Source organism: Mus caroli, unplaced genomic scaffold (genome assembly GCF_978045245.1).
Source record: "Mus caroli unplaced genomic scaffold, Mus_caroli_1 scaffold_18, whole genome shotgun sequence".
NCBI classification, from domain to species: domain Eukaryota; kingdom Metazoa; phylum Chordata; class Mammalia; order Rodentia; family Muridae; genus Mus; species Mus caroli.
This window is the reverse complement of record NW_028227273.1, coordinates 59,423,485-59,433,860: the sequence shown is the minus strand read 5'-3', so window position 1 is coordinate 59,433,860 and position 10,376 is coordinate 59,423,485. Positions and strand designations below refer to the sequence as shown.

Below are 10,376 nucleotides of genomic sequence, written 5' to 3'. Positions count from 1 at the left end.
AGCCTTGTTTAGGAAACACTCCCCCAGTGCTCAAACTGAGTAAAAGACAGACCATCCCAGAGCTGACCCAGCTCTGTGGCCTGATTAAAGTGTTTCAGTTGCAACTGGATCCAGCATTTAAAAGAGGAAAATAAATTGATCCTTTTAAAAACAATATGTCATTTATACCCAGAAGAAGTTATATGTGTATACAATGTATTTTGAGCCTATCCACCACCCACTACCTCCTTTCAGCTTCTTTTGGAACCTTCCAATAATGTCTCCCTCCCAAATTAATTTCCTCTTAAAACAAACAAACAAACAAACCCCCAAAGCAAAACCCTACTCTCCTTTTGTTTGTTTTTTGTTGTTATTTGTTTGTTGATTAGAGACAGAATCTTACTATGTAGAGCAGGCTGACCTTTCTAACTCACAGAGATCCAGCTGCCTCTGCCTCCTGAGTGCTGGGATATGAGGCATGGGCCAGCAGCCCAGACTGAGTATCCATGTAATGAAGAGAACTGCAAGTTTCAGAAGGGGACCTTCAAACTGAATCTCTAACTAGCAACTGATGATGCTAGACTCCTTTGATGCTGATTGGCTCCCAGCACTGGCCTTAACCAATCCAGTGGCATAGCAGTGAATGCCCTGTCTCTTATTATCTTAGCAATGAGTAAAGAGAATAAAGTTACAGTCTGAAGCTTGCCTTCCCCTCTGACTCCTGTGTCTCCTCTCCTGCAGCATGGTGTGGCTCCCCAGAGTTCCCTGTGTGGCAGCTGTGATCCTGTTGCTGACAGTGCTGAGCCCTCCAGTGGCTTTGGTCAGAGACACCAGACGTAAGTGCACACCTCAGGTGCTGGGATGCTCGGGGTCGGGGAAGGAAGGAGGTAACATCCTCACTGTCCAGGCCAAGTCCCTCGAAACTATTGATATCTTCTGTGAGCATGCACAGTCCTCACATGAACTCTAAACTATGTCCCCAAACAGAAGCCTGGATGTTTGTGCTCTCAGATCTGTGTGAGAGGCCGCTGGGTATCCGCCATTGCTTTTCAAGTTTCTCCCAGTAACATCTACACCTGCGTCACATTCCTTTAGGGCCCTGAGAAGATCGACCAATCGTGATGTTAAATTAACCTCTGGGACAGGCCCTGTCTTCATTGTGTTGAGATAAGCCAGACAAAGTGGTTTCTCTTTAAAAATAGAACTTCCTATGTGTGTTTCTATTCTACGTTTTATGTATGTTTTCTGTTGTTTTGGGACAAAAAGTAAAATATTGATCTAATCGGAAGAGGTGGTGTGGAGGTGTGGAGGTGTCATAGAGTCAAGAGGCAGTGAGGTCATCACAGGGAGATTCCTGTGCACCCTCTGCAGGCTGTGAGGCCATTGCCTAGCCACCTGTGAGGCGTAACCCAGGGCTTCCTCTTTCTCTCTCACTGACTCCAGAGCTTGTGTAGCTTGTTCCCATGCGGAACCTCTGCTGGGTGGTGGTTAGTGTTTCCGCTTGTCCTGGGAGCACACGGCAACTAATGCCGAGGGTCTTAGATCTGGAAATGACCTTTGAGATGATAGGCATCTGTGGGTTATTCTAAAGAACTGGAAGTCCCTTCTGAGACCCCGGGGCAGGTTAGACTGGTTCAGTGTTCATGTTCTGAACATGTCTGCATTTTGTTTTTCTTCAACATCCTCTGCCCTGAGCCCATGAAAAGGACCAGACTTCTCTTTGCATTGTATGATTCCTTCCTAGCTTCATGACCCACATATACATCACACACAGAAAAATCAACATCTGTGCTATGCACATGGGAGATAAAAGATGGGGTTATTGACACTGCTGAAACTGCGACCCTGGGCTGGAGAGATGGCTCAGTGGTTAAGGGCACTGGCTGTGCTTTCAGAGAGCCTGGGCTCGATTCCCAGCACTCACAGGGCAGCTCACTGTCTGAACTCCAGGAGTTCCAACATCTTTACACAGACACCCATGCACACAAAATGCCAATGCACATAAAATGAAAATAAATAATTAAAAAATAATCTGAGACCCCAGAATGCTGGGACTGTGGGCAAGCCCTCTGACTCCTCTCGGCTTTGGCTGCAATGTAAAATGTGGGAGAGATGATCTTTTTCATAGAGCTGTGTGAGGACTGGGAGGGATGACCATGTAAAGCATTAGGGTCCTGCTGCCACACTGTGTGCTTCCTCTCTGTAAGCTGTTCTCAAAGGGCAAGGAAGCTTCCAGATTGCCTCTCACCTCATTGCCACCTCCCACAGACCAGGATCCTGCCCTTGCATCATTTGTCACAGGGACCATTCTTATGACTTCCAGAATTGTCCTTTTTTTTTTTTTTTCCCATTTTGTCTTTTGTAAAAATCAAACCCTTTCTCCTCACTATCATCTGTGTTGTCTCAAACACAGGGACAAGTGATTCCATCTCTGAAATCTCTCTTAAATTCATGAGCCACAGTGATGACTGCTGCAAATACTTCTCAGGAAACACCAAACTTCATCCTACTGAGCGTGAGGTTGATAATGGCTGCTGCTCGCCTTTATTTCAGTTGCTTTTCACAAATCTCTTGTACATTTCTGAGTTAGATCAAGTATGAAGATGAAAAGATGTCCATCTGATGTGTCATCCTCTATTGAGACTAGAGGAGCTCACGTGATTGACCCACCAGAGCATGGAGACACGCCCTTACCTTTCCCCCGGGGATCACATTTGACATCTGGTTTGTGAATTCTCTGCATCTGTAAATCAGATAAGAGATTGTGGCTCAGTATTGGGATCATGGTCTCAATTTCCATAAACTTCTCCAGTTGTTTCCTCTTAGTGAAAAACAGACAGCTCCCATCAACTCCAAGGCTTTTGAGCTGAGGCTGCTCTTGGTCTCGAAAGTCTCATCTCTCACTGCTGCCCTCATGCCCTGTGCTCTGTTGTTCATGAACTCAGTGTTGGCATGAGGTGTTTGTTACCTCAGCTGAGATGTGCTCCCCACCGCCTTGTATCCCCTCTTCTGACATTTGCAGCCACCACCCTCTTCTGGCTCACATCTGTGACAGATCTTCACTGTCTGTCCCCAGGGTCCTTCCCTTCCCCTCCTGTCACTCAAAACTTCCTGTTAATGGAACTCCATTCCCTCCCCTCTTCTTCCCCAGCTCCATAGTTTAAAGCTCTGACATGAAGGGAGGCGTCAGTTTCTCCTCTTTGGATTCCCATGGGCGGTGCAGGCCTGCACAGGGAGGGCACAGGAAGATTTACTGTGTTCTGTGTGGTGTGTTAAGGAGCTTGACCCTGAGGGGTGGGAGGGAGGTGTCCTCTGAGCTGGTGAGTCCTGGTCTCCAGCTTAGCTCCAGGCAGGGCAGGGGTGGGATCAAGAAGGGGTATACCCCACTGGCCCCCTGTGCTGCTGGAATACAAGAGATACAAGGTGCTGCTCTTTGGGGAAGTGACCTGACTCTGGACACCAACACCTTTCTGTCCTGCATGGCCTGTGACAGGATTATTCTGTTTTCAAGCTTATATGAAAATGGATCACTTTCCCTCTTTGCTGCAGGACCAGCAGGACCAGCAGCAATGTCCAGACCTAACTCAGCAGGGGAGAGTTGTGCTGACCAAGAGCATGTGACAGGGAAGCCCACAGGACTGAATCCCTTCAGGACTGAATCCCAACACAAGGGACCACAGGCAGCTGAGGTTGGGGGTGTGAGAAATAGTCTCCCCAGGGAAGAGCACAATTGGACAATTGGTTGTCCAATCTCAAATAGCCCTAAAAGATATTTACAAGTAATATTATACAGATGGAGAAGGATCTATTTATGTATTTAAGAATGAATATATATACATATATATATTCATTCTTATTATTAGAATTAGAAATTATTAGTATTAGAAAATACTCAATTAGGACCCCCCTCAAATCAAACAAACAAACAGAATGAACAAATAAAAGTGACAAAAACATTATATATATGTATATATATAATTTTTATATAAATAAATAAATTTTATATAAATACATATTTATATCTATATATATCTCAACAATTAATGACAAAAGAGGCCATGAATTTGAAAGAGAACATGGAGTTGTATATAGAAAGTTTCAGGGGGAGGAAAAGGAACAGGGGAAATGGTTGAATTATGTGACAGTCTCAAAAATAAGAGTCCTACTGGGTATGAACCACACTTATAGGCAGGCCCCTAAGCCCAGCAGTAGATGTCCCAACAGAAAGCAAATTCAGTGGTGTTCTTGCAGTATTTTAAAATTTTATTTATTTATTTATTTATTTATTTATTTGCCTTGCAGATCTTTTGCTTATATATTATGGTTTCAGATTTTTGTTTTTTTATTATTCCTTTGTGTTTGAATGTGTGTGTCTGTGTTTCTTAGTTTGTTTGTTTGTTTTTGTGTGTGTGTTTTGTCACTTTTTGTTTCGTCCTGTTGGTTTGTTTGTTTGATTTGGGGGGGGGGCTAATTAAGTATTTTCTAATGTATAAGAGAACCAAGTGTGGCTTTGGGTGGTCGGAGAGGTGAGGAGGATCTGGAAGGAGGGAGTGGAAACTGAAGAGAATCTATTGTATGAGAGAGAAATTCATTTACAAATCAAAGCGGAAGAATCCAATGGGAAATAAAATGGCCACTCGACCTCTCTGTCGCTCGGGACCTGGAGGTCGTAATGAGGGTTAAAGAAACGAGGGGGAGAGGACTGAGGGAAGACTGTCCAGTCCCTCCTGGGAATAGGGGCCGGGTTCCCCGAGTTCCTCCCTCACTTCACTGGGTAACACAGCTGTAACTGTCCAGCCTGGGGTGGAGCTGGGGCGTGTGTCCTTCTGCCCTGTTAGTTGTGGTGACCTCAGAAGTGAGCAGGGTAGAACTTGGGTCTGGTCCGTCATTCGGGCAGCTGAGAGGGACTCGGGCATCTTGTCGGCAGAGAAGAAGATAATTCTTGTCTCCACAGCACGGTTTTTGGAATACTCTACATCTGAGTGTCATTTCTACAACGGGACGCAGCGCGTGCGGTTTCTGGAAAGATTCATCTACAACCAGGAGGAGAACTTGCGCTTCGACAGCGACGTGGGCGAGTACCGCGCGGTGACCGAGCTGGGGCGGCCAGACGCCGAGAACTGGAACAGCCAGCCGGAGATCCTGGAGCAAAGGCGGGCCGCGGTGGACACGTACTGCAGACACAACTATGAGATCTCCGATAACTTCCTTGTGCCGCGGAGAGGTGAGACAGGACGGGGTGGGTGGGGCGGAACCACGGTGAGGGTGGGGCGTGGGGAGCAGCAGAAGGCGGTGCGCATGTGCGCAGGAGCCGCAGGGAATGCTGGGTTCCCTGCAGCAGGAGCCACAGGCGCTTTTAGGCAGCCTCTTGGCTGGGGAACGGAATTCATCCTTGGCGCCATTAACTGCTGACCTCTTCACTGGCCCGAGCAAAAAGTCAGGACTGCCCAGGACAGCGACCCATGAGTGAAAACTGCAGTAAACATACTTTCACCTTAAGCAGGAGGGCTAGGAGAGGGGTGGGCAGAGGAAAGGAAAGCCGCACCCCAGAGAGAGGTCGTCCGTCCCCAAAGGGAGAGTAGCACTGACGGGGACCTACCTGCCCGGTGTGCCGGAGTCCTCAGCCAAGTACAGTTTTGAGTCTCAGGTTGCAACCCATTTTTTTTTTTTTTTGCTAAAGATTTACTTTTCCTTCTCCTCTCTCACTTTTTCCCACCCCTCCCTTCTCCTTCTTGCTCCGGCCCATAGGTTTTTGTTGTTGTTGTTGTTGTTCCTCATTTCGGATGGTTGTGAGTCACCATGTGGTTGCTGGGATGTGAACTCATGAAGAGCAGTCAGTGCTCTTAACCACTGAGCCGTCTCACCAGCCCCCTCCTCTCTTGATAAGAGAGATACACAAGCTGGTTCGGCAGGTGCCTTGGGCAGACATTAGCCTTGCATTTTAAAATTATCGTTAACAGCTTACAATAATTTAGTAGCTTTCTTAAGACAAGGACGCTTGGTTTTATACCTGTACGGTTTGGGCCTTAAAAATCATGCTTTAAAATGAAGCTTTTACTATTAAAATTTTTAGTCCTAGTGCAGTTCACAGAGAGACTGGTAATTTTGCTGATCCTACCGTATTATAGTACATTATTATAGCATTGTAGACCACTGTAGTTGTTGTGTGACTTAGTTTATCCAAAAAGCTATAGCATAAATGACAGATTTCGCTGTCAGTAAGGTACTGAAAACACCTGGCAGCCCTCTGTAAAGATGGCAATGAAGCCATGACTTTCCCTTAACACAGATGACACAGTCAATCATGTGACTGCCCTTTACCAAGATGGCTACAAAGCCTCGATTTTTTTTCCCACAACAAAGATGGCGAGCACTCTTGTCTTTGTGCTTTCCTTGTGTTTTTTTACTGTCCTCCTAGGACATAAAAGACTTGGTAGCGGGTGGCATAGTCATGTTTGGCTTGCACCTCAAGGTCACATCCTGTCTTACTGTGTCTAGGTTTGCTCCGGTATATGGTGCTGTTGTTGGCAGATAGCTATGGGCAGGGGAAGTGGATATGCCCAGCGATTTATTCTTTTCCACTGCAGTGCTCTGCAGCTGTCCACCCGGGATGAAGACATGCTACCACACAGGGGCTAGGACAGGCACACTGAAGTCAATGGCAGTTTCCACCACTGCAGCTGCCACTCAGTGCTGCCAACACTGCATAAGGACAGGGAGGTCTCATGAGGGTGTCAGGGGCTGGGTGGTGCCTGGATCCACATGTGTGCAGTCACTGAAGCTGGGACAGAGGTGTTACTGTAGATGAAGCCAGAGCTCAGTTCCCCAAAACCTGGATTTAGGGAAGTTCAGACTGAAGCCTGTATGTCTGCAGTTTTTAGAAAATCTGGCATTTTGAATGGAGGCAATGTCCAAGACCAACCTAATTTAGATAAATGTTGCTGACACATCCTTTGGGTGTCTGGCTATTGAGGATTTAGACATTGTATGTATTATTTGAGCCTTTCTGGGACCCAAGGGTGGGCTGCCTTCTGCCTGCTAGCCTGGGGTAGTACTGTGGTTCGTGGTGGGGTAGGCTCAAGTCAACGGTGTTTGAACTCTTCCCTGATGAGAAGAAAAGGCCTTTGTTTGGGTCCTTGAGTGGCCAAGGCTCTTGGCAGAGTGCCTGAGAAGTGTGTCAGGCCCTGGAGGAGGTAGAGGTTGGGACCAAAATGGATTTCCTAAGTCTGAAAGGTCAGGGTTGAGATGTTGTAGGTCCACAGCCGAATTAAAGCTAATCTTGGGCTTACTTAGCTCACACTTCTTTATGCTTCTCATAAGTAAAGGAAGTCAGGACAGGAACTCCAGCAGGGCAGGAACTTGGAAACAGGAGCTGATGCAGAGGCCATGGAGAGTGGGTTGCTCCTCATAGCCTGCTCAGCCTGCTCTCTTATAGAGCCCAGGACCACCATCAAGGGATAGCACCTCCCACAGTGGGTGAGTCCCTCCCCCATCAATCACTAATTAAGAATATGCTCTAAAGGCTTGCCTACAGCCCAATCTTGTGGGACATTTTCTAAATTGAGGTTCTTTCCTCTCAAGTGACTTTAGCTGTGTCAGATCAACATAAAACTACCCAGGACAGTGTGTGATGTTGAAACCCCCAACCCTGATTGCACGACTCAAGGTGTGGGATCACAACCCCATCTGCACAGCTCAAGGTGGTACGACAGCTTCTTCACTCAGCTTCAGAAGATTGTAAAGAGATCAACCGAAAATAACCAAAGAAAATGAAGGCTTCTATGAACTAATTTTAAGGGATTCCCCATCCCTTATTTACAATAATGGGTCATGTGAATGTCTGTTATGATTTGTTGCCTAGAAAAAAGCACACACAAAATGAAAATGGCTTGGCTTCTTCAGCTGGGAGGGGATCCTCGCTCAGCACTGCCATCTGCTGCTTGTCCACTGCTTTGCATGGGTCAGGGTGCAGACTGCAGCTCAGCCCACAATTCCTGCAGCTCACAGTCTGGCCCCTGCTGATGTGACTGTGAATCCCTGTTTAGCCGACATGAAGAGAGTAATGATGTCAGATAAGGCAAAGTTAATTTAGAGTTTTGCCAAAACAGATGAGAAAGGAGTAACACTCAGTAAGTCTTCCTGCCTCACACACAGAACCGTCACAATCTACAGACAAGAAGAGACAAAACCCATGTGCTATACACACAGGATATGTGGGTGTCACTTAGCTGTTGGTTAAAGTATCACAGCTGAGAGGAGAGCCTGTTTCTCCCTGCCTGGAGCTTCACCTCCAGGTGGTGATTCCTCCTGAGAGTGGAGCTGACAGTAAATTGTGAAAACAGAACCTGAATCCTGGGCAACTGTGTGGTAGAACCTTAGCCTGCCTGGATCCAGTCTGGATGGATGGAGGCAGACAGGCAGGCAGGCAGGCAGGCAGCCTACAAGGAGGACAGCTCCACCCTCATGGCTCCTTCTCACCTCTCTTTCTCCTCTAGTTGAGCCTACAGTGACTGTGTACCCTACAAAGACGCAGCCCCTGGAACACCACAACCTTCTGGTCTGCTCTGTGAGTGACTTCTACCCTGGCAACATTGAAGTTAGATGGTTCCGGAATGGCAAGGAGGAGAAAACAGGAATTGTGTCCACGGGCCTGATCCGAAATGGAGACTGGACCTTCCAGACGCTGGTGATGCTGGAGACGGTTCCTCAGGCTGGAGAGGTTTACACCTGCCAGGTGGAGCATCCCAGCCTGACCGACCCTGCCACGGTCGAGTGGAGTGAGTGGTAACTTCCAGACTGTGAATGCCGGCCCGGGTGGGTGTGGTTTATCCCTGCCTGTCAGCTTTCTCCACCCACACACTCTTTCCACTGGCTTTGTGCTGTCCTGCCTTTCACCATGGCTTACAGGGTAGGTGCATGAAGCTTCTACAAGCACAGTTGCCCCCTGGGAAGCAGTTATGCCCCCATAGACTCATCTGAGCCTGCCAGTGACATAACAGGTCCTGGAATCTTCTTGGCCCCTGCTGCAGCCTCTGCCACTGGCTGGGTTGTGTTCCTCCTCCTGCTGCTGCTGCTGCTGCTGCTGCTGCTGCTGCTGCTGCTGCTGCTGCTGCTGCTGCTGCTGCTGCTGCTGGACAAGGAGCAGTGCAGGGTCATGGCTGACCTCAGGGACATATAGTCATAGCTCTGCCTTTGCTACTCCTCAGAGCTCAGCAACTTCCTGTCAGCTCGGCTCAGGCCTGTTTGGTTGGTTTCTCAACATGACCAGGAATGTTGACTGCCAGATCTTCTAGAACACGCTTCTTCCTTGGGCTCAAAGCTCCGAGTCTCAGGGGTCCTGAGTGAAAATGGGATTTGGGCTAAAACCCTCCAAACCTTTGGCTTCCTTTCTCAGAAGCACAGTCCACATCTGCACAGAACAAGATGTTGAGTGGAGTTGGGGGCTTCGTGCTGGGCCTGCTCTTCCTGGGAGCAGGGCTGTTCATCTACTTCAGGAATCAGAAAGGTAAGGAGCCTGGTGGGAGCCCCGACTCCATAGCATTTCAGGGAAAAGCCATGGCTTTGTTCTCAGGATGCCATTGGCCCTGTGACCTCAGGTTTCATTGGATTCTGAATGCAATAGTCTGTGGTTACTTGATTTGACCCTGAGGAGGGATAACACATGGGAGAGTTAAGTTGATTCTGGCTTGAGACCTGAGGACAGAGGAAGACTGGGGGGAGCCAAGGGCACTGCCGGTGACTGAAGCTCCCTAAGCCCCTCCCTCTGTCCATGCTCCTCTTGGTTCTGTGTGCTCTGGGCAGTATTACCAGAGGAATCTCAGGTGGCAGCTCAGAGTCTGGGTACATGTGTCTGGGGACAGATCTGCCTTCATGCATGTAAGCATCTATTTTATTCTCTCTTTTCTAGGACAGTCTGGACTTCAGCCAACAGGTAAACACCCTTCAGTCTTCTCTCAGAGACAGATCTGCTTTCCCTACAGTATGGGGGCTGGGGTGATGGACTCAGGGCACAAAATGGGGAAGACTGAGATCCCAGGGTTGGCCAGGCAGTTAGCACTGAGCCTTGCTCCCTGCGCTTACTGAAGCCTGTGCTCTGAAGCAGCAATGACTCGGGGCATGAGAAGTTCCTCTCTGCTCACTGCCATGCTGTAAGGCGAGGCCTGAAGCAGTCAGAGAAGCCACTGCAGAGTGAGGTATGGAAGCAGCCCTGTCCCCTGTGCTCTACAGGACTCCTGAGCTGAGATGAAGTAACAAGGCTGAAGGAAGGAGTTCCCCCCGTGTCTCCATGCCATGAAAACATGTCCTGCTTGGCCCACATTCCTCCAGAGACACTGCTCTCCCAGGACCTGGCTCCTCCTCATTCTCCACCCTGGAGATCTGTGCTCCTGATGGCTGCT

The 10,376-nt window shown here is 48.3% G+C and overlaps 1 protein-coding gene across 1 annotated transcript; it reads left to right on the top strand.

Annotated features, from left to right (window-relative positions):
• Positions 1-653: 653 nt before the first annotated feature.
• LOC110283646 (H-2 class II histocompatibility antigen, E-D beta chain) lies at positions 654-9,991 on the top strand. The gene is given in 6 exon segments (XM_021149051.2): positions 654-815; positions 4,934-5,203; positions 8,475-8,756; positions 9,374-9,484; positions 9,887-9,912; positions 9,914-9,991. Coding segments are annotated over 6 exon segments (846 nt in total). The 5' UTR covers positions 654-721; the 3' UTR covers positions 9,977-9,991.
• Positions 9,992-10,376: the final 385 nt, after the last annotated feature.